The following is a 23,446-nucleotide window of genomic DNA, read 5'->3' on the forward strand; positions in this document are numbered from 1 at the left end:
AGGGTCTGCACCCCTCCCCATCACACTGCAGCTGCAGGGACGAGGTGGCAGGGCCTCAGTGGGGGACCCATGGGGTCACCTCAGTCCCCCCGGAGGCAGCGCCACCCCCGGGCTGCCCCCCTCGACCTGGGAAAGGCCCTTCCCAGGCCAGGCAGCACCGGCAGGGGTGGGGGCCAGCCTAGCAGCCCCCTTCCAAATCAGCTCTTTTTTTAACGACATTTTAATATCTTTTTTTCAGACTTTCACACGAAAACCATTGTAATGTCTTGCAGAAATAGTCAACCATCACACTCCCCTCCCCTTTTTTTTGTGAAAATAGAGAGTTTATGGGGGGGGGTAGTTGTCATTTTCCTGATGTCCAGCGGCCCCCCAGACCCAGCCATCACCTAAGGAATGGACGGGACCCACTTGCACATGACTCCCGAGCACCCAGCTTCCTGCCGCAGACACGCGTGGGAAAGGCCCGCATACGTGCGGGTGGGTGTCACTAATGGGGGGTCCACGTGTCAGTGGGGTGCGGACATGTGGGTGAGTACGTGCATACAGGGCTGCCGGAGTGTTCACATGGCTCGGAGTACGTGCACATGGGTGTACGTCTACACGGGAGTGGGTATGTGCACACGGGTGTGCAGACAGGGATGTGCATGCATAGCTGAGTGTCTGTACGCACACGGGGGCCAGGGCACGCATGCGTGGGTAGCGTGCGCACACGTGGGTGGGGGTCCCATGGGTGGATGTTGGAGTGTCAGCATGCAGGAGGGCACACAGGTGTGTGCATACACGTCGGTGGTGGGTGCACACGTGTGCGTGTGCAAGGGGGTGGCTGGGTGCACACCAGAGTGTATGCACACGGGTGGGTGTTACAACGTGACTGCCCCGGGACCCCGTCCTCCCCCGCGGCTCCCAGCTGCGAGCAGCGCGCAGATTTCCACGGACGGCCCTTCCGCGCCTGCGCTTTGTCCCACGCGGGACCGCGCGGCGCCCCGCGGCCGGCTCCCGCCGTGCCGACAGTGTTGCCCCCCGCCGCGGGGGTCCCGGGCTCTGCCAGCCGGGCTGGAGCTGCCACCGCGGGCGCAGAGAGGGCGCGCACCGGGGAAAGGGCGTCCTCGGTTTGTTTCGGTTTTGCGAATGACTCATTCGTGGCATATGTGGCACTGCTGAGGTATAGCGAGGACCCACGCGCAATACATTTATCCCACCCGCGGCCGTGCTCCTGCCTCCCACGCAGCGACAAACGCCGCGGGAGAAGAGGCTGTCTTTAAGCCTCGCTGCTTTTTCTGCCGGGGATTAATTTTTACATCGCATCCCGCGCAGAGAAATTAAATTATTCGTTTCAAATACTTATTCCTGACACACACCTCTTCCGGAACAGCCTCATTTCATAGGAGAGCAGACAAAGCTGCCCCCACGCGTGTGGGGTTGCTCTGGGGTATATTCCGTTGCCGGCTGCAGAGGGGCAGCCGTGGCGTGGGTTTCCCCCACGGAGGAGCCGCACCTCGAGGGAACCTCCCGCTGGTGCGGGGAAGCTTGTGCTCTGGGGAAGCAGCGATCGATCCCACGGCAGCCCATCACCCGATCTGGCCGCAGCCTAATTCGAGCTGCATTATCTTATTAAAAAAAAAAAAAAAAAAAAAAAGAAGAAGAAGAAAGGGCCAGAAATTGCAATTATCATTGTCTCGAGTTACGGCAAATGCCATTATGCCGAGAAGTGGGAAGGAAAACAATGTCGCGAAAATACGAATCGCCTTGCTAATAACGCGCTGCTGCTACGCGCCCGCGGAGGACTCCCACTCCCCTGCGTGGGGCAGAGCCCGCGGCGTGGGGAAGAGGATCCTCCCGGCGGCACTGGGGGATCTGGGGAGGTGTGAGCGGCTGGAGATGGGGGAGTCCTCCCCTGTGCGTGGGGGAACTGCAACTACTGGGGGGGGAAGCTACATACTCCGGAGGTGTGCGGGTACCAGGGGGGCGCGTTACGCCCACGAACACGAACACGCAGGGGAGATACAGCGTAGCCGGTGCTGGTTGGAAGGCAAGCCGACAAGCTTCCGTGCAGAAAAGGAGTTAAACCCCGCCGTTGTCCTTTGATTTAGGAAACGGCTCATCCAATTCAGTTCCAGATTATTCAGGGGCAGACTGCCTCGTTCACTCCCTCTCTCCCCACACCAGCCCAAACATCTTGAAGTAATCAGCAGCTGAGAACGGAGACGTCCCCCTGGCATCTCAGGTTAAAGAAGGAGGTCCAGGAAAATGTGGTAGAGCCATTACAAGAAACCTGAGATGCATTCATCAGAGACTCCAATTGCCATCGCATTAGGATTGATTAGAGACCAGCAGTACCGTAATGACCCGGAAAGAGGGGCATACGGGGATTATTAATATCAGACTTCTTAAAAAAAAAAAAAAAAAAAGAAGGAAGGAGGAAGGAGGAGGGAAAATAAAAAAAAAAGCGCATCGCGAGGCTGCTGCTCGGATGTAGACTTACCTGAGGAGCATAGGCACCGGCCGGCCGCACAGACGATAATTTATCTAACTTCTGGGAAAGAAAAAGCAAACAAACATGGAAAAACCCACTTCTAGACCCCCTGAAATCGCCCGCTCCCATGTACGGCTTGCACCGAACCCACCCCCGGCGCCGCAGCCCCGGGGCTCCGCAGACGGCGGCTCGGGGGGAAGGGGGGCAGCTGGGGGCCCCGGCCCGCTGCCGGGCTCGCCCCCCCCCCGGGCCAAAGATAGCTGGTCCCCGGGCTGGCGACAGCAAGGACAAGTTAAGGAGCCTCCAAGGAGGAGCAAGGAGACCTCGGTGGCTCGTCTCCTTCTCAGTTCCCTGCGCCAAAACAAATCAGCCCCTCCTGGTCTCGGTTTAAATGTAGCTCACTGGATAATTAACTCCATCTTTCCAGCCCTGCTTTAACTGTTTATTTAGTGTCACCCCGTATTACCATCACTAGCACTTTCCTCTGAACAGGAGGAGCTGGAGGGTTTCACCTCCCAAAAGGAAATTCTTCGTAGCTTAAAAGAACCAGCATCCAGGAGGTACATTAGCGAGCAGGAAAGGGGGGAGGACGGGGTGGGGGTCCCACGGCAAAAGCAGGAGAAAATAAGGATGTGAGGGGACAGGGACAGAAAGACGTATCGGCACTCGGAGGAAAAAAAAAAACAACAAAAAAGCCCAACAAAAAACCACAAAACCAAAAAAACAACAACGCGTGATCACCTCTAATCCTTTGAAAAATGTCCCGGTAAGTGTGCGAAGAAAGAGCCCTTTGTGCCCTGGGGATCACCCCCGCCACCTCGCCGGGGCCACACCGGGAAGGCCTTATCCTGCCCCTCGCCCCGGCCCGGCCCGACCCTCCTCCGGCAGCCCCGGCCCGGCCTGACCCCGCTCTGTGCGGGGGGACCCTCGCCGCCGGGCACCCCTGGAGCGCGGGGGGGGGGGGGCCGAGCAGGGACACGGCCCCCGCCCCACGGACACCGGTTTTGTTTTTACAGGTGTCTGGAGGGCAATTTACTAACAAGTAATTAAAGTTGCACCGGTTTGCAGGCGCGTCGGGCCAAAGGCTCCTGCAAGAGAAGAGCGCTGCATATGGAGAGGGGTTTGTCCTTCCTCATTAAAAAAATAGAATAATACAAGAGGGCGAAGAGAGGGAGAGAAAGAAAATACAAATCCTTTATTGTTTAGGAATAAGCCGGGGAAGCTGGCTGTCTCCCCTGCGCCTCGCATTCGGCAGGGAAGGCAGCGCGGATCCGGTATCACGTTGCAGATCCTCACTCGAGATAACGAAATGTGATCTATTTTTCAGAACAGCAAGTGGATGGGAAAGGAGCCCTCTACAACACAAACCTCATTGACTTAATGGGTCGGTTTTGGATTTCGCCTTCGAAAGGTTCGGAAAGCGGCAGCGTTGTGTTACTGCCCCGCCGGCTCCCAGCCTCCAGCCCCGGTTATCATCACGCCGAGACGGGGCTCCGAAAAAAAAAAAAATAATTAAAAAATGCCCGCTGATTTTATTTTATAGCGCTATTTGTTTCACCCAGACCATCACGCTTAAAGAAAAGAAATTACGTTTATTTTTGGTTGGAGAAGAGCTTTATTTCTAAGCTGGCGGAGGAGATGGGAGTCGTGTTCGGGTTTGGGGTTTTTTTTTGGCTTTGTTTTGGTTTCCTGGCGAAATCGAGGAAAACCCACAGAGCGTTGCGTGGGATCCCTCTTCATCCCCGCTCTGCCCTGTAAAACGCTACATCGAATAAATAAGCGAATAAATTAATTTCCCGCACAAACGGAGCCGATTGCCATCCCGACAAGCGGGGCGAGGCGCGGAGGGCCCGCAGCCGCGCACCGGCCCCCTCGGCCGGCCGCCTCCTCTCCGCGGGCGCGGAGATGCCAGGCCCCGGCCGTGGAGGAAACCCCGCGGGGGAGGAGGGGGGCCGAGGAGGGGCGAAGCCAAGCGCTTTGCCCGGGGTGGAAGCGGGATGACCCGCCGGGCTGCTCCTTTTCTGCAGAAAAATAAAAGAGAAGCAGCCGGCGGCAGCTCCGCGCCGTTGTGTTGTTATTTAGTTATTTACTTATTTGCATCTGGGGGTTTTGTTTTGGTTTTGGTTTGTTTTTGGTTTTGAGCGGCTCAAAACCATTTTTTTTTCTGGGTAGTTTTCAAGGGCTAAATGGGATGGGGTCGTTTGGGAATCATTTACCTCTTCCGTGGTTTAAAGTGAAAGGTTTCCAATTTTTAAGAAAACCAACCCCGGGCAATAATTAACATTGATGCTGACCGGTTCTCGTCTGCAGTGTGTAACTCCCAGGTAGACCTCGGCGAGTCTGTCCCCTCCTCGTGTGAATTTTGGTGACACGGAAGAATAAAAGTCCCGCTCGGAAATTGCGGGGAAGCCTCGGCTCAGCCCTCGCCCGTCCCTGTCAGCTCCACCACCGGCCGCACCGGGATAATTTGCTTATTCCCAGCAAGAGCGGTGTTTGTTTTGGTCGGCCTTTTAAAGGAGAGGAGAGAGAGAGAGGAAAAAAAAAAAAGCAAAAGGAAAAAAAAAAAGAAGGAGAAATGTAAGGGCAAGAGAAAACCGCTCTCGCTAAAATGGCAAGGAGCTTCCCCAGCCCCGCTTTGCATTTCTCTCCTCATCATCCTGAAGGTATAAGCCCTCAGGTCCGTGCTTTTCCCGAACTGAGCAGAAAGAAAGAAAGAAAGAAAGAAAGAAAGAAAGAAAGAAAGAAAGAAAGAAAGAAAGAAAGAAAAGAAACCCAACTAAAAATTAGTAACAATAAAAAGGATGGATGGGTGAGCCCCTCTCCCAGGCTGGGCAGGGCACTGCTCCTCCAGGACGCGGCCGCGGACGGCTGCGAGCCCATGCGTTATAATTCTGCGCACTTGCTCCAGACTTTAGGGTATTAGTTGATTTTAGAGCCGGGTTTAAGGCTCCGTTCCGGTCCCCACACAGCTGCCTTGTCAATAAGGATCTGTTCCAAGCAGACATTCCTTCTGGGAGGACATTGCAGCTCTTTAAGACTTCATCTGCAACATCATAAGTACTAAAATAAAATGGCAAGGGAAAATTACCAGACACATGGTCATGGGATATAGAAGCGCCCTGACTCCGGCGTACATAGTAAAGTCACTGTGCAGACTGGGTGGCAAGGGCTTATTTTAAACAGCCCCGAGACGCGAAATACATGGGAAAAAACCAAAAATCTGGTTTGAGGAAAATATCGGTACCGGCCTTTCCCATATCGTGTGGCGAGGAGGGGAGCGGGCAGAGGCTGCGGGAGCGGCGCCGGCCCCGGCTCGGAGCCCTTCTCCGCCTCGGCTACAAACGGGCTGCTCTTAGCTGAGCATTTAAAGTCGAATAAATCCGAATGTCTTCAGTGAAGACAAACAGGTTTTAAAGAGCCCCGCGATGGTTATTAGCACCCGCGGAGCGAACTCGTTCTTGAATCAAAAGCGTTCTGGAGTGTGCTTAAAATACTGGTTTCGGCTTATCTAATCAAAGATAAATACAGTCATAAAGACACTCTCTTCCCACCTCTCCCCTGCCCTTATCTCACCGCATTGTCCCCATCTCCCAGCCCGTCCCGGCTACTGACAATAGATTATCTTTACTTAGGGAGCCTAATTGTTTTCTAATTTTTTAAATAATTGCTTTTGAGCGAGGTGTGCAAATGAGGATTAGACTAATTAAAGCGCCGCCGGTCGGTGCAGTTTTGCTGCCCGCCTCCCGCACGGCTTCCTCGGGGGCTCCGTGGGGCTGTCCCCGACCTGCCCCCGCCGGGACCCCCCCGTGGCCAAGCGGGGCAGAGCGAGGGGCAGGAGAACGGCATGGGGGGATGGGGATGGGGGCGCACGGGCCCCGCGTATTATTTAGCTATTCACTAAGGTATTATTTATTCATTCCCAGCATTAAGGTAATTAAATATGGGCTTGCTTAGCAAGGGACGGCGAGTGGGCGCGGGGGGAGTAGGAGTTTGGGAGGAAAAAAAAAGAAGAGTGAAAGAAAGACGAAGTCCGCCGGGAGCAGCTTCCCCAGGGATGCGCCCGGGGGGTGCGGGGCAGCGAACCTCCCCCCGCAGCCGCCGCCGGGGCCGCACCCGCGCAGAGGCGGCGGCGGGAAGCGCAGCCGCGGCGGCCGGGGCCGGGTCCCCACCGCCAGGCCCCGCCCGCCCGTGCCGAGGCTCTGCCCGCCGGGCCGGGCTGGGCTGGGCTGGGCCGGGCTGGGCTGGGCCGGGCCGGGCCGGGCCCGCCGCGGCGGGGGCCGAGCCGCGGGCGCCCAATCAGCGCGGCGCGGGGGCTCGGGCGCTTTAAGCGCGGCGGCGGCGGAGCGGGGACAAAGTCCCCCCAGCGCCGCGACCAGCATCCCCGCTCGACCGCCCCCGGCTGCCGCTGCGCCTCCCCGCTCTGGGGCCGGGACCAGCACCGGGACCGGGCCCGGCGGGCGGCTTCCCCCCGCCCCTCCGCCGCCGCGCTCCCGCGGGGTGCCCGCCACCGCCGCCTCCTCCTCCTGCCGCCGCCGCCGCTGCGCCCGGCCATGTCGATGTTGCCGTCGTTTGGCTTCACGCAGGAGCAGGTCGCCTGCGTCTGCGAGGTGCTGCAGCAAGGGGGGAACCTGGAGAGATTGGGCCGGTTCCTGTGGTCGCTGCCGGCCTGCGACCACCTGCACAAGAACGAGAGCGTCCTGAAGGCCAAGGCGGTGGTGGCCTTCCACCGCGGCAACTTCCGCGAGCTCTACAAGATCCTGGAGAGCCACCAGTTCTCCCCCCACAACCACCCCAAGCTGCAGCAGCTCTGGCTGAAGGCTCACTACGTGGAAGCCGAGAAACTGCGGGGCAGACCCTTGGGCGCCGTCGGCAAATACCGCGTCCGCCGAAAATTCCCTTTGCCCCGCACTATCTGGGACGGCGAGGAAACCAGTTACTGCTTCAAGGAGAAATCCCGGGGCGTGCTGCGGGAATGGTACGCCCACAACCCCTACCCGTCCCCCCGGGAGAAGCGGGAGTTGGCGGAAGCCACTGGTCTCACCACCACCCAGGTCAGCAACTGGTTCAAGAATCGGAGGCAGCGGGACCGAGCGGCGGAGGCGAAGGAAAGGTACGTGCCACCCCCCCAATCCTCTCCGTACCCCCTTTTTTCCCCGCTCCCCCATGCGGGGGGGCAACCGGGAGCCCCCCGGGAACGCGGCGAATACCCGGCGGCGGAAGGGATGGGAGCGGCGAAAATATTTCGCTCCATACACATCCTTTTTTTTTTTTTTTCCTAAACCGCGTTGCGTTTTGTCCCCCCACCCCGCCGTGGAAACCCAAGTGGGTTTTCCACCCGAGATCCATCGGACCCAGCTCCTCGCCTCCCCAACCCCACCTGCCCGGGGGGAGCAACGAGCCCCTCACCGGCCTGTCCAGGCCCCTCCGCCGCCTTTGTTTGCTGCCTGCCGCCCCGAGTAAACCGGGAGCGACGCGGTCCCGGAGCCTACGGGGAAGCGGTCGGGATGCCGCGTCGGGTATTCCTGGGGATCGGGCAGGGTAGCTCCGAAACCCGGAGGAGGGGAGGGATGCAGCCCCGGGATGGAGGGGGAGGAACTGGAGGGAGACCGGGACGGGGACGCGCTGGCCGGGCCGAGCCGTCGCCCCGTACCGAGGCCACCCCGGGCGGCGCCGCCGCCGAAGCAGACAGCCACGAAGGGCATCGCCCCTGCTTTTTGTCTCCTCCAGCAACCTCCCCACCGAGCCTCCCAGAGAAAATCCCGCATCCTGCTCGTCCTCCGGCCGCGCTTTCATTTTTAATTAAAAAGAGAAAAATAGCCCCCAAAAAATCCTCCCGTCCTCCAACTTTTTCTCACCTAAATTACCGGTCTGTGCCGTCAGAACATAACGGCCCGTTATGAAAATATTAGGCGCTTTTTTTTTCCTCTTTTTCTGTGGGTAGAGAGGCTTCTGCTCCCATGATAAAATAAAACGCAAAGGATTTACAGGGAGCATTAGCCCAGTGCCCATCCCCGGCGACTCCCGCCCGCCCTAACATCCCCGTTGTGTTTTCTTGCCTTTCCGCAGGGAGAACACAGAAAACAACAACGCGGCCACCAACAAACCGAACCAACTGTCGCCTCTGGATGGGAGCAAACCCCTCATGTCCAGCTCCGAGGAAGAATTTTCTCCGCCCCAAAGCCCGGATCAGAACTCGGTCCTGCTCTTGCAGGGGAACCTCAGCCACACCAGGAGCTCCGGCTACTCCCTGAGCGGCTTAGCCGCATCCCAGACCCCTCACAGCCTCCAAGGCCACCAGCTCCAGGACTCGCTGCTGGGACCCCTCACGTCCAGCCTGGTGGATCTGGGATCCTAAAGGCCCGCGGCGGGCGGCTGGAGGAACGGGAGAGGAGGTTTCGCTCGGGGACTGAGGCTCTGGGTTGTACATAGAGGACAGCACCCGGTTTTACAGCTCACCCGCTGATTCTTGACGGGACTCTCGGCTCTTTTCACACAACCTCACATTGGCTTCTGGTCCAGTTTCCCCCAGCGTCTCCCACTATCACCATGATTTTTATTTTTTTTTTTTCCACGTAGCCAAACGCAGAGAGCAGCAGAAACCCTCAACCCTTCGAGTTCAAACTAGCTGGTCCCAGCAGGAATTACAAAGAAAAAAAAAGAAAAAATTATTAAAAAACCCCAAATCAACCCCAGTTGGAGACGATTCCACCCAAATAAATCCCAGCCCCGCAGGCACGGTGGGGCAGAGGCGGCCAGGGCATCCCTGCTGCTGCCCGGCCGGATCCCCGCGGGGCCGGTGAGGAGCTGGGACGGAGGCAGAGGGAGAAACGCTGTACCGAGCCCTGTGTTGTAGCGGGAGGAGGGAGGGGAAGTTACGTTTACATTTTTCATATTTAGCCTTACCAGAAAGATTTCGATGTAGTTTAAATTAAAAAAAAAAAAAGGCAAAAAAAAAAAGAGGCAAAAGCTGCAGTATTAGAGTTTTAACAAGTGCCTGTGTCTTATCGCGGCTGTGCGAGACGGTTAGCGAGTGAGCTCCCGTGTGCCCGCGCCCCCCGGCTTCCTTCTCCACGGTGGTGAAATGCATCGATGTGACTAAAAATTAGGAAATAATAAAAGTCACCGGCCGTTTCCTCCTGACCGAGTACTCCTCGGGCTGCTCCGTGTTGCCTTCTCCCGTCTGTCCCGCTCACCGCCTTCCTCCTTCGTCCTCCGTTCGCTGGGGGACGAGGCTGTCTGTCTCAAGTATTTGTTACCAAAAATCGCATGTGCTTTCCGGTTTATTTTCTATTGTACCTAAACAGTCTAAATTAAACAACGCTGATGGCAGAACACCCAGACTGCGCTTTTCTTTGCAGGGGCGAGCCCATACCTCTCTGCCCACCCTTACTCCTCCCCCCCCCCCCGACGGGCTGCATTGGAGGCGTTTCGGGCTGCGGGGGGGAGCCGGTGCCTTCGTAACCGAGGAAGGAAGGGGAGAGGGGACCCACTGGAGCAGCTTGCGTGGGGTCGCCCCGTGGGAGCCGGGCGCCCAGCCGGGAGGGAGCGGCTCGCTCCTGCTGCCCGCCCCGTCGGGGCCTCGCTGCCGGCCCGGCCGCTGGTGCCGTTCCCCCCCCCAGTTACCGTTTTGCATCATTAAGTGCGTGTTTATTTAAGTCGCTGCCGTGTTTGTTCTCGGGGTCTTGGGCCATGGAGAAATGTCACCCTCTGCAGGAGGGTCTTTCCCGGCCGGAGCGCTCCGTGTCCCTCCCGTTCGCTCCCCAAACGGACCCGCCGCCTCCGGCACCCGGACACGCTCCAGAGCCCCCCGCGGACCCCACATCCGCGCCGGGACGGGGCGACGGATCCATTCCCCTCCTCGCCCTCCTCGGCTCCGGCTGCGGGGGAGCCGGTGGCCCGGTGCCCGCGCGGCGGAGATGGTTTCCCTCCGGCCTGACACGGGCCGCCCCCTCGGGGCGCCCAGCCCAGATCCCGCCGGGCTTCCTGCGCCCACGACCCTTACGGGGGCATGGCCGGGGCAGTGGGGGACCTCGCGCCCCCCCGGGCAGGACCCAACACGGCTACGTGGGAGTAGGGCGGAGGGCGCAAATGCCGCGCTTGGGCGCGCAAACCGCACGGGTGGGCGCGCATCTGCGTGTCTGCGTGCATCCACGACCGCGAGTGGAGCCAGGGCAAAACCCGGCAGAGCAGAGCCGGGAGGGGGCCTGGGCCCCCGCTGCGCTCCCCGCGGGGACCTTGGGGGACGGGACGGTCCGTGTCGCCCCCGGTCCAGCCTCGCCCTCTGCCCTGCCGGGACCCTCATCGCCCTTCCCGGGGGACTTACCCAGCCCCGCCGTGATCCGCCACGAAGCAGCGCAGCCGCTCCCAGCCCCGCGGGCAGAAAGGGGGGAACCCCCGGGGAAACGAGGGAGATTTTTAGGGTGAAGAGCCGCGGGCTTTGCGCCCCGAGGATGGATAAGCTCCGGCTCCGGGTTTGGGGTTTTTTTTCCCAAGCCACGGGCTTGGTGAAGTGGGAAGATAAATATTGCCCGGGGCTCCAGCCCTGCGCGGCGGGAAAGCCAAGCAGGGACTCGCAAAGCAGGGATTATTTTCAAAGCAAATATCGCAGAGGCGCTTCCTGCGCGCAGGGCTGACTTTCGGATGGGGAAGCTGTCGGAAGGGTCCCCCTCGCCCAAACCCCCCCTTCGCAGCACAGACCTGCGGGCCGGGGCTGCTGTCGCGCCCGACGGCCGCGGAGCAGGACAGCGCAACACTGCGCAGGGCCGCGCACGTTGCGCCCCGCCGCCCCTCCGGCCACAGAGCCCTGCCCGAGCCCTGCCACTCCATTTCCCTAACAGGGAGAGGGACGAGGTTGCCAACAGGCGGATGGTGGCAAGGAAGGATGGAGGATGCTGAGGGACACCCAACCCTGGAAATACCTCCCCGGCTGGGGAAGGGACCGGCGGGCAGGTAGGACCGGGGAGGCCCTGGAGCTGAGCCAGGCGCAGGTTGCTGAGCTCTCCTCGATTAGGCTTGACCTCGCAGCAAGCTTTTCACAGCAAAGTCAGCCTGGGGAGACAGCCTGGGGCTGTTTCTCACCTAGCTCTGCTTTGTATTTCCACCGGCAGGAAGGAGTTAATTCGTGTACCGCCCCCCCCCCCCCCCCCCGGTCCCGCTCACCCCCCAGGACAGATTTCACACTGTGTCCAGGTCAGCCAAAAAAGGGGAGGAAATGGAGAACAGCGGAATGATTAATTCTACCTGCTTTTCCCATGAGTGATCACCTGCTTTCGGGGTCATGAATAGCAGGTAGCTCTCTCCGTCTCCAGCTCTGAGAGGCTCATTTGTTTGGTGACAACTGAGTGACAAGACCTGAAATCCGAGCCCTCAACTTTGCCTGATGTGTGGATAAAACCCTGGATGTTCCCTCAAACATTTCAGGAAATGAAAGTTGTAACGCGATCCCTTGTGCGCCCACATCTCCCCCAGCAACACACAAAAGCTCAAAGGAACCTTCTCGGATTAAATTCAGCCTGGAGAGGATGGAAGGAAAATGGAGAGCAGGCTGAGAAAGCTGGAACTGGCAGGCTTTTCTTCAGCACTTATTGGAAATGTCTGTCCAAAGCAGGGATTTAGAAAGGTCACCTCTACCGTAAGCGCCTCTTCCTCCGGCAGAGTCAGACAGGCAGCCTGCTTCTTCCCCAGCCTACCTCCACGTTGGGGGCAGCCCGGAGTGTGGGGGGGTTACGCTTAGATTCCCTGAGCAGGAAATTCAGTGTATGAAAACAAATGCCCGACAAGAAAGCCAGCCCTTCGTCCCTCCTCATTTCATTTCCTGGGTCACGCTGAGCCAGCATTGTCCCACGCAGGAGCTGCAGGAGCTGCACGCCTGCTCTGCCCCTGCCCCGCCACCAGCCCCTGCCCCGCTCCCCTTCCCTGCTGCCCCCCGGCCCTGCAGAGGGGCAGGTATGGCCCCGCTCTGGGCTCCCACAACCCTGGGCCATGTGCCGGCAAATCCTCCACAGCAGCCCACGGTGAAGAGTGGATGCTCGCTCAGCCGATGGATTTAAATGCAACATTTCCAGGCCTGGCTCCCTAGAGCTCGTGCATCCCGATTTGCAACACCAGGATCCTGGAGCCGTGGTGGGGTTAGGAGACCTTTGTGCCCAGTGTCTTTGCAGACCAGGCCTGCTCAGCCAGACATCGGAGCTTCATTTTGAGCACACAGGCTTGGAAATGGCGGCAGCTGGAACGAGGCAGGGTGTGTGGTACAGGCAGGACTGGGCCAAGGCATCCAGCCTCCTTCCCTCCCTCTCTCCTGGGTAGATGGTTTTATCGAGCTGCCTGTCACTAGGCAGCCAGCGGCTGCTTGCACTGTTATCCGGCCTGAAGATAAAGTACTATTTAACAATTGTTTAACTATTATTGAAGTGCTTCAGCCTCTGCAGACCTGTAAAGAAAACAACACATGCCCTGAGATAACTCTTCACCTCTGCGCTTCTCCCTTACTCCTACTTTTCTCCAGAGAGCAGCTCACGGACATGGCACGGACACAGGTGAAAACCTCACTGTGTGCCTACCCGGTGCGCTTTGCTGTTGGTGATTTTGCATCTGAGGAAGAGCTCACTGTGGGGTGACACTGTGGGGCGCTGGGTCTCTCTATACGTTGCCTTCAGAGGTGGGTGCTTTAACCTGCCCAATGCCCGTGGATGTCGATAGAAACAATAATGGTACAGCCAGTGCAGTGCTTGGCCGACCTGGCTGCAGCTATCCGTCTTCAAGGGTGGATTTTGCTGTTCCTGCTGGGGCCGAAGCCGTCAGGTTTTCTGAGGGCACCAGGTGCTGTGTGGGGAGAGCAGAGGTGGCAGAGGCCGGATCTACAGGAGCTTTGATTCAGCTCAAGTGTACAAAGTAACCTGAGACACCGTCATCTTTCCCAACTGGATGCGGACACAATTTTAAATATGGAAACAGAAGAAAATTTGCTTTACTCTTCAGGCAGAGAGAGCAAATTTCCAGGCTCCCCAGAGATTGTCAGCGCTCGCCCCAAGAGTAGCCCAAGGGCTGGAAGGAGGGTACCGGGCTGGAAGGAGGGTGCCAGGCTGAACCCCCATCCATGCCCATGCCACCCCGTCTTTCCTTCCAGCTGGACTTCTCACCAAGCACAGGAATGTTTCCTCTCTCCCCGTGGTTTCTAGCATTTGTTCTCACCTCCCCAAATTTTAAATGGAGGTTGAACTTTCTCCAAAGGATATAATCCTAATCCTAATAATGAGGTTAAAGAGACAGATTTAGTTCAGTTACAAATTCCTATTTTCACTTGTCCAATGCATCCAGAAAATGCCTCTGCGGGCAGAGCAGCTCTTTGCCATTTCTGCCTCCGCTTCTCATCCGCAGCCCAGTTCTGCAGGGATCAGGGTTGCTTTGGGACGCCGCCGTACCTGCTCAGACTCCGATGGCTTTCAGCCGTGATAGAAAAGGCACAGAAAATCCTCACGCCTGCTTCTAAGGATGGAAGAAAGGGGAAAACCTCATCTTTTTCTGACTCAAGGATGGAAAAGCTTTTAAGTTAATAGCTGGAACGTGTATCGGCCCTGTTTTACAGGAGAGGAAACTGAGACCCGGGGAGATGACAGACCTGCTGAAGGTCAGAGCAAGGGCAGATGACGAAGCAGGGAGGGCGGCTGCCTCGTGCCGGCGGCTGGTGCTCCGCGCGCCCACGCTGCCTCCCTTTATAGTCCCCATAATAAGTTGCCGCGGCTTATCATTATGTAATATAATATTCCTAATAATACAAGACAAAACCAATTGACTAAAAAACAATGCCAAATGAGGCTTGTGGCTAACACTCCCTGAAGAAATTGTCTCTTTTCTAGAACTGAAAAAAAACCCCCAAGCAAATTAGAAACAATTGAAAAATGAAATCACATCTGCAAACCATCAGGGCGCTTCTCCTGAGCCCAGAAGGATGCCCACCCATCCCCCTGCCTCCCCCGCTGCCCAGTACGGGGCAGTGGGTGTCACAGGGACCCGCAGGACTGCTTGTGCAGGCATGGGAGGGATTTTGTGGCAGTGCCAGGGCTGCGGATGGGCATGACCTCGGCGTGTGCTTCATTCAACAGAAGGGCCGCGTCACGCTCGAACAAATCAGAGATGTGTTTAGGGAATTAAGATCTTCGTACGCCTAATCTCCTGGAGCTGGCGGGGAAGTAGGGAGAGAAAGAGTGCAAGAGGGAGGGAGCACCAGCTTAAAAACTGCTGTTCCTTTCCTGGGAGCTCTCTGGGGCTGGGCAGAGGCACTGGCACAAAGAAACTGCAGAATTTGCCCAAGCGCTTGGCCACGGGCTGCTTGGTTCCCCACAGCCAGAGGCTGCCTTCTGCCCGCCTCGGCAGAGCTGTGCCTGTGTCGCTCCTCTGCGGGAGCAGAACCGAAGTGAGCAGGAGCTGGGAACGGTGTGTGGGCTCAGCAGCGCTCGGCTGCAGGGGACACTTCTGTCCCCCGGTGTGGTGGCTTCCAACCCCGTTGGCACACAGGACTGTCGGTGGTTGGTACTATGTGCCCTTTGCAGCTGAGCTGAGGTGGGGATACCCTGGTCTGCTCCATGGTCCCCTGGGTGTTCAGTGCCTGTTGGGTGCACGGCAGGGGAAAGCACGTGGTGGGATGGCTCAGGCGGGGATGCACACCACTGCCATCCCTGTGGGAGGGGAGATGCTGAGGCTTGAGCCAGGAGGAGTCTCTGTGGGCAGAAGTGCCCCTCGAGTCAACGTCCTCAAAGGCCCAGGAGATGCCTGGCAGGGAGGTGGGTTTATTTATTGGAGGGAAGAAAGCAGGCAAAGGGCGTGGGGACGCTGGGGCTGTGTTGTCCCTGGGACGCATGGTGACCGGTGAAGTGGACAGACCTACTCAGTGCAATATGTTGGCCAAGAAGCTGATGCCAGCCTGGGCTGTACCAGCCCCATCTATTACCTTTGTGTGTGGAATCTGCTTCTGAGGCCTCCAGGTCCCAAGGGTAACTTGGATGAGGTTCAAAGAGCCCCCAGGAGGGCAAAGGGAGGGGGAGCTCCAGGCTGCTTGCTCCGAGACCTCCACACCTCTGCTCTGCCTCTGAGCTCCCCACCTGCAGGCAGGGCCTGGGTTGGAGGAGACCTTCAGCAAAGGGTCTTTGAGGGTCTGCTGCTAGCCTGCTTGGCTGTCACCAGCCCGTGGGAACTCAGTACTGGGGTGGTGGGGCACAGCAGTACACCAAAGCCCATAACAGCAGACATGATGATCATAGAATCACAGAATGGTTCAGGTTGGAAGGGACCTTCAAAGCTCATCTAGTTCCAAACCCCTGCCATGGGCAGGGACACCCTCCACTAGACCAGGTTGCCCAAAGCCCCATCCAACCTGGCCTTGAACACTTCCAGGGATGGGGCATCCACAGCTTCTCTGGGCAGCCTGTTCCAGTGCCTCACCACCCTCATAGTAGAGAATTTCTTCCCAATATCTAATCTCAATCTCCCCTCCTTCAGCTTCAGGCCATTACCCCTTGTCCTGTCACTCCACACCCTTGTAACCAGTCCCTCTCCAGCTTTCCTGTAGCCCCTTTAGGTACTGGAAGGTGCTCTAAGGTCTCCCCGGAGCCTTCTCTTCTCCAGGCTGAACAACCCCAACTCTCTCAGCCTGTCTTCATAGAAGAGGTGCTCCAGCCCTCGGATCATGGTGAGGATGGTCAGCAGCTGGTCACTCCCACTCCCCCACTCTGGCCTGCACCCACTCATGACCTAATTCAAGTCTAAAAGGGATGTGCACATGCTAAAGCAGGGATGAGAATCTGTGATGGATGTGCTAAAGCAGGGACTAGAATTAATGCTCTACAAAGCCTATGATGACTTTCTGGGAGATGTTTAACAGGCTTGATCTGGGTCCATGGCACGCCAGACATCCAACTATCTCATCAGTGCTCTCTTCTGGTTTATAGGTGTGTCACATTTTGTAATCTATCCTAGAGAAGGAAAGAAGTGATGTTACATGATCTGAAGGCATCAGTACAAAGGAGATGTCTTAAAATTCTTTAAACCAGGAAGAGAAGAGACAAAAGGAGAGCTGGCATCTGAAAGCTGTGAATAGGACCGAGACATAAGGTTTTCCCACAGCAAAGGAGTTTTGACATCTGGGGTTTGGTGTGCCCACGATGGCTCCCATGCCACTGCAGGGTTAACTTCAAACCTGAAACATTTTCCATAAGACACACTTTGACTTGCACGGTGACTTTTCGTGCCAGGTCCCAGTGACGTCCCAGAGCCCCAGCACGTACGTCTCATCGGTGCATTCAGTCCCTGCTGCCCTGTCTCCTTGGGTGGCACACGAGAGGACTGCCCTGGGAGAGGAGCATCGCATGGCATGGGATGGGACCCTCACGTCAGCACCAGCTCCAGCATGTGCTGTCCTCGAATGTCCGAGTCTCTGAGTCTGCACTCGCCGGTGCTCCTCTGGGTGATGTTTTTGGGGCTTTGCTTTGCTAAGAATGCTTCTCTGTCCTCACCCCCCACTCCCCCGCCAGGCTTACCTAGCCACAGCTATTCGCTGATGGCCTCTGCGGAAACCGTATATCCTGCCTTTGCAATCGGAGACAAGGTGCCCACGCAGCTGCCAGATTTGAAAGAGGAGCTGGCAGGAGGGGAAGAGGCCAAAACGGGTGTGCTGAGGAAGGGGGGAAATCACATCCATCTCAAATCGGGGCCCATCCCATCCTCGCCTAGAGAAGAACCATAGTGGGATGGGGGGAAAAAAGCCTTATTTGCAAGAAATCTCTCAAGGCAACATGCAAGCCACCAAAGGCTGAGGCCAGATTTAAATTGAGCCTCCTGCCCAGTGATCCATGAGGAAGGCTCGGCTGCTCAAACAATGAGCGGGGAAAGAAAGCTGAAATGATGGTCACCAGGAGAAACTGAAACCCGCGGTGGGGAAAACAAATAAATACAGCGAGCGGAGCCTTCCCCATCCCAGCTGAGGCAATCTGTGCTTATGCAACCCTACCCGAAGGCTCCCTATCTCTGTGTACAATCTGGGCTGATAAGATTGTTCTCGGCTGAAAATCAAAACCGCAGGGATTCCAGGCAGCTCAGCCGGAGTCAGATTGTCCACCTGAACACTGGGGCACTTTCATGTGGAAAAATAATTGCATGGCTATTTTGCTGAAATAAGGGGGGAGAGAGAGAGAGAGAGAGACACACACAGAGGGGTTCTTGGCTGGTTTGGAGGAGAGCGCTGCCCCGGCGCTGGATGTGTGCAGCATGGCAAAAATGCCAGTGAAGGGCACCATCCCAAGGGCAAGACGTCCCCAAGGGGTGATGGTTGCCAGCTGAAGCCCTGCCATAGAATAGCAATGGGCTTTTGCCCAAAGCTGACCGGTTTTTAGTGAAAGCTCCTTCTTTTAGGGCCTAGGGACTTGCAATTGGCAGCTCAGGTGCAATAAGTCCGCAAACGAAGGTCATGTGAGTAATGATGGAAGCAGTCATGGCCAGCAAAAACTTAGGCCACTTTTAACATTGTTTGGGTGGAACAGCATATGATTAATATCTACACTGAATGGGAGACAGAATACATAAACATATATACGTATATATGTATATATAGAGATCAATGCACTTGATAGAGACACTCTGTAGAATAACTCTCCTGATAAGCCATTCACATGAGCAAGACGTGCCGGACTAGATCTGCGTTTGCAGTTGTAAAGTAGACATTGGGGTTTTGTGTCTATCGTAGTTCAAAAAGCTGTGGTTTGGGGCATGTGCCTCAGCACCTGGCTGATCAGATCCTCTTTGCTCTGAATATCAGATCAGTCCTTCTCTCAAGACAAAACTTGTTATTAAATACTGACCAGAAAAAGCTGTTCTTTGGGAAAAAATAGCAGCAAAGGAGTGTTTGGTGATGCTGGAGGTAGAACATCCTTCCTCTGAGATGGGAGTGGGATGGTCGGATCCTGCACAGAAACAGGAGTGTAAATGCCCACCTGAAACAGCATTTGCTTTTATTTTGTGCTTTTAGCACCCAGTACCGACTGTCTGTGTGTTTTAAATGCTGCTGAGTGAATATATATAGCTGAAATATCCACTGGGGTATTAGATGAGACAGGCTGGGGAGCTGGGGTCCCAACTCCCTGCCAGGTCCCTGAATGCTGTGAAAAGCAGTTTTGAGCACTAGATCTACTCCTACGGCTCTTGCTCCGTTGTTGTGGCTTCACAATTGGCATTTCCCTGGGGAATTCGTGGCTGGTTTTCTGTCTCTCTCTGCTGCAAGAAAAAACATGTGAGCAAGAAGGAGGTGAGCTCAAGTGAGGTCCAACGGCCCAGGCAGGATGGTCTGGACATGTAGTGGTGTCACCTCAACAGACTGGCTTGATTAAAAACAAACAAGAGCCACTGCTTCTTCTTCTCTAACATCCCTCTGCATCCCTCAGGTCCCTCCAGTTATAGCAATCCTGCTCTAAAAAAGAAATCTGTGTAAAACCGTGTTTGCAGATGGAATATATCCCTTTAATCTTGCAGAGGTACTGTGTTCCCACAGCCATCACTGGCCCGTGCTGGGCAGGCAACTCTATATTTATGCACACATACACAGGCACACAGACACACACGGGGTTATTTGGGTGATGAGTAACAAAGTCCTTTAGTCCTGCCCATGGGCAATGCATCCCGCAATGGTCTTCCTTCTCCAGGGCTTAGTGTTCCTGGCAAAGCTTATGTGAAATGAAAAATGCCTATAATTTTCTAAAATTCCTTAATCCTGCTTATTTTCTCCCTTTCCCCGAGAGATCGGAAGCCACAGTGGTCTCCTCGAGCCCACCCACTAATTACAAGACATGAGCTCAACCAACTGCTGGCCAGAAACAACATCACGGGACCAAACACCACTAACCAACGCTGAAAGCTCACAGCAAACTGCCTGAAGCAAGTCACAAAGAGCTTGGCAGTAATACACCAGCCAAATCAAAGAAAGAAAGAAGGAAAAATATCCTTTTTTCCTTCCTCCTGCAGCAATCCTGACTTCCCCTGGGACACCAACCAGCTACTGTGATGTTTGAGCCCTGTTTGTCTGTCTCACCCCAGGATGCTCTTTTAGGTCTCTTCTCTATTTGGCTGCCAGTTTTTTCCAAATTTGACCCAATTATCTTTCAGATTTGCCTGAAAAGGTCAATCCCTTCAGCAGTGCTGGGGAGAATGGGAGTTTCTAGCAGAAGGGTGGCATTTAGCAGAAAAAATCTTGTCTCTGGAGAAATCGGATCAGACAGAGCCCCGAGGAAGCCAGGCTAAAAATAAAGCCTGAACTCACAGGGCGGTTATAGGATGGGAACAGAGGCTATGGTGCATCCCTGGTTATATTCTTAGCAGGCACAACTGGAGAGATTGGTATAAATTTACTGGCATAGATCAGTATAGTTCATGGGAGGGTGTGTGTTTGGGTTTGTTTTTTTAAAGCTTCTGCATTCACATTCACAGTTTTACAGCAACTTGGGTTCCTTCCCTAAATCCCCCAGATTTGCAGCAGCTGGTGGTTGTACTTTGTCCAGGCTACCTTGATTTCTTGGACTACTTCACTCCTCCTGCTTTCCCTGTTTGCAAGCAACAGGCACGTGCAGCCTCCTGCACCCCCAAAAGTCCCTCTACCCCCTGAGCGAGGAAGGGTCTTCTCTGCTCCAGGTCCTATCCCTGCACCAAACCCTCACTGAGCACAGGATTCCCCGGGACTCTGGTGTGGGTTCGGAATAATATCCCAAGCTCTTCTGCTTCGCCACGCATGAAATCATGAGGATTGGTGGGGTCCCACGCGGGGCATGCATCCCGGAGTGGATGGGGGGGAGGCTGCTGGGCTTCATCCCTGATCTGTAAAGCGTGTGAGTGTGTGCGTGTGCATGAGTGTGAGTGTGTGCAAGCCAGCGGCTCCCGGGGCGGCTGCGGCGCGTTTCTGGGGCTGCAGTGCCACCTGCTGTCACCTTGTGCTCGGGACCCCGCTGGCTCTCGGGCATCGCGGCCGTGGGTACATGCGTCGGGGAGGGGGGGACGACACACACACGCCAGGGAGAAACCCGTGTCTCTGCCCTCCCCCCCACCCAGGATCAGAGCAGAATTGCTTGAAAAAAAAAATCAAGTTAAGCAAGAAAGGCAGCGTTGGGTCAAAGGGATGGAATGAGATGTGCCCACGGGGCTGGGCTGGGCTCCTTGGGCACCGGGATGTCCCCACACTGTCACAGCACCCTGCAGGCATCGTCTCTTATCTCCTTCTGGACAGTCGGACGTGGTTTCTTGCTTCCTTCTGTGTTTGTGTCCTTTAGGAGCTTTAGTCAGTGTTAGTTCAAATTACTGCTGCTCCTCACTGGCTCTGTGAAAAACCTGGATTTTCCCGCATGCCCGTGTGCTGATGTGGCCCAGAGCAGGTTGTCCAGTCCCACCTCTCCAATTCAAGCTCTTCTCAGCCTCAAAAGCCATGTAGCCCTTCCTGGGTCATCCATCATCATCAACCTCTCAGTGAGGAGGAGAGTTTGTACCTTGCAGAAAAGCCCAAAGGAGATGCCATTGCCTCCATTTATGTTGAAAAAAAGGATGGAAAGCTAAAGAAGTAAAAAAAAAAAAAAAAAAAAAAAAGAGCAGGGAGATCCTAGCTGCTGAAAATTAAGCGTTAGGGAAAAAAAATGCTCTCAAAAGCCAGATCCAGACTGGCCGGTCAGCTTTCAGAAACAACAACAAAAAAGTTTGGAGGAAACTAGATACTCGCCATGAAAATTTGCAATTCTTTGTTGAACAAATGTTTCCATGGAAAAGCTCTGTTTACCCATCACTCGTCCTGTCGGCTCGCCGGGATGCTGTGCAGCTGGGCAGGCAATGCCCAGAGGAAAGGAGGGGAGCGGACGCAGCCCAGGCAAATCTGGACGCAGCCAGGAGGCCTTGGGAGAGAGCAGTGAGCCTCTGTTTGCCTTTTAATCTTCTACCCATGTGGGTTAATATGTGAAATGCATTAATTTCTCATGGGTAACGTGCTTTTGGGAGGGAGGGCTGCAAAGGGCCTGATCCTGAGCAGGTTGCAGGGTGAAGGGTGCAGGTATAGCAGTGTGTGACCAGGGGATCGGGGTGCACAGGGGCCGGTGGAGGAGTCTGCTGGCGTTTTAGGAGAAACTTGTTGGAAAAGCTCAGCAGGTCCAGCCTTGGTGTGACTGCACATCCAGAAGTGCATCGACAGAAATGGGGAACTTTTGGGAGGAAAACCCCCATCTTTGAAAGTTCAGACTTGCACATCGAACAACCCGATTTCCCTTTTCTCCAGCAGAAATGCGAAGTAGCTGTGCGTTTCTATTAGTCCTCAGCGAGCCCATCGCAGGATCCAGCCGGGATCCCGCCGGGCACAGCTTTCAGAGCCAGGGAGGTGCTGGCTGACTCTGACAACATTTTCTTACAGCACTGCTGGGACTGGCGAGGGAGAGCCAGGAAAGGTTGGATTCGAAACCCACCACTTGGACCCAGACAAAATGAGACGGGGAAAGTAAAAACAAGGGGAAACTTGGACACAGCTGCTCCTTTCACAGGCTCCTTGCGTTGGGTCATAAGAAACCAGCCCACGAAGACTCGGGCATGTTACTGTCTGCTGTGCCATGTCCTGGGGAGCCAGGGAAAGGGGCCAAGGAGAGACCGGATCCTGGAAAACAGCCCGTGCTGCCTGCCAGCATGCGCTGCCAGAGGTGGGAAGCAGGGAAAGTCATGCATGGTCTCCCCACCTCTGCTGCCAGTGCGAGGTGACCCGGGAGGAGCCTGCAGGCTGCTGCCCTGCCAGGGTGCAGCATGCACGGGGAGCACCTGGGCTTCTGCCTGCCCTGCACCCCCATTTGATCACCCGGCGTTGATTTGGGTGTTGTTCCCGCAAAGGGGCTTGGGGCCTTCACCATCGTTCGAACCTCTGGTGCTCAGGGTTGGTGCATCACATGCCACTCTTGGCTGCATCCCTTTCTTGCTCCATCGCCATGCACTCCCTGGCTCACTGGGACCCCTTTCCAGCTGCTCTGCATCCCAGTGCCCTCGATGCACTTGACGGGGACAGTCCCTTGCTCTGTGTATCTCCAGCTCTGGTTTTGGTGGGAGCCTGTCTGCAGCAGCCACCGTATTGTCATTTATGAGGTTGTGCTGACAAACGCCAGCCAAGTCCCTGGCGGGGACATGCCTCCGTCCTCCCCTGCAGCTTGGCTTCATGCTTGACTGTGTGTTTGGGATTCAGCCGTCATTAGGACCTCATCCCTGGCCCCTTCCCCGCCTCTCCTTCCCCCCAAAGATGGTAAGTGCCTCTTCAGCGTGCCCCGCTCCAGTGTCTCATCTCAACAGGCCAAGCATTCACTGCGTGCCAAACTGGCAGGCGGCTCGCTTTCCTGGCGCGTGGCCTCCTGGCTTCTAGTCCAGACTGATTTCTTTTATGTTGATTGTTTTATTTCCCCCCATCTTTAAAATTCACCATTGGTTTTAATTAGGTGGCCGTGGACTTGCAGCCCTGTTGACACAAGACGTCTTCCAAGAGCAGGGAAGGGGAGGTCTGGTGTGATGGGTCCAGTGGCAGCAGCATCAGGACCCAGCTCAGGGTGACCCAGCTTGTCTCGCATTCGAGAGAGAGAGAGACTGCTCTGAGTCGAGGCCCAAGAGGTGGCCAAATGGTTTTCTCTTATTCCAGTGTGCTCCTGCACTTCTTGCAGCTCCTGGAGTCCCACCACGGAAATGCCACCTCAAGAAGCCAGTGCTGGTGTCAGGGTGAAGGGAGTGTTGGTGGCAGAGAGAGGCAATGGGGCAAGTTCCCAGCCCTGAGCAATGGGTAAAAAATGTGGGCAACTCCAAAGAAAAAGCAAATGTCTGAATACCCCATGTAGGGCCTCTGCCCTGGAGGGGTCTGGATCGTCCTTGGAGAGAAGGTGCTTGTGCAGAGGACCCCCATGGTCAGCATGGGGTAAGTGGAGGCAGGTCCCAGCCCTGCTGCGG

The 23,446-nt window shown here is 56.0% G+C and overlaps 1 protein-coding gene and 1 long non-coding RNA gene across 2 annotated transcripts; one reads left to right on the forward strand and one right to left on the reverse strand.

Moving 5' to 3' along the window:
• Window positions 1-1,408: 1,408 nt before the first annotated feature.
• On the reverse strand, window positions 1,409-2,760 carry LOC129206958 (uncharacterized). Its single transcript, XR_008577329.1, has 3 exons — window positions 2,625-2,760; window positions 2,483-2,533; window positions 1,409-1,607 (listed from the first exon to the last, which is right to left on the reverse strand). It is a non-coding gene; the product is annotated as an uncharacterized LOC129206958 (long non-coding RNA).
• A 3,976-nt stretch (window positions 2,761-6,736) lies between these two features.
• Window positions 6,737-9,797, forward strand: SIX1 (SIX homeobox 1). Its single transcript, XM_054827174.1, has 2 exons — window positions 6,737-7,583; window positions 8,540-9,797. Exons 1-2 carry the CDS (start codon window positions 7,024-7,026, stop codon window positions 8,826-8,828), a joined length of 849 nt encoding a protein of 282 aa, XP_054683149.1. The 5' UTR covers window positions 6,737-7,023; the 3' UTR covers window positions 8,829-9,797.
• Window positions 9,798-23,446: the final 13,649 nt, after the last annotated feature.

Source organism: Grus americana, chromosome 5 (assembly GCF_028858705.1).
Source record: "Grus americana isolate bGruAme1 chromosome 5, bGruAme1.mat, whole genome shotgun sequence".
Lineage (NCBI taxonomy): Eukaryota > Metazoa > Chordata > Aves > Gruiformes > Gruidae > Grus > Grus americana.

Excerpts from the sequence above, each read along its gene's own strand:
- SIX1 (XM_054827174.1), top strand. The coding sequence starts at position 7,024 with ATGTCGATGTTGCCGTCGTTTGGCTTCACGCAGGAGCAGGTCGCCTGC. Across the intron at positions 7,584-8,539 it reads GCGGCGGAGGCGAAGGAAAG|GGAGAACACAGAAAACAACA; the intron begins GTACGTGCCACC and ends GCCTTTCCGCAG.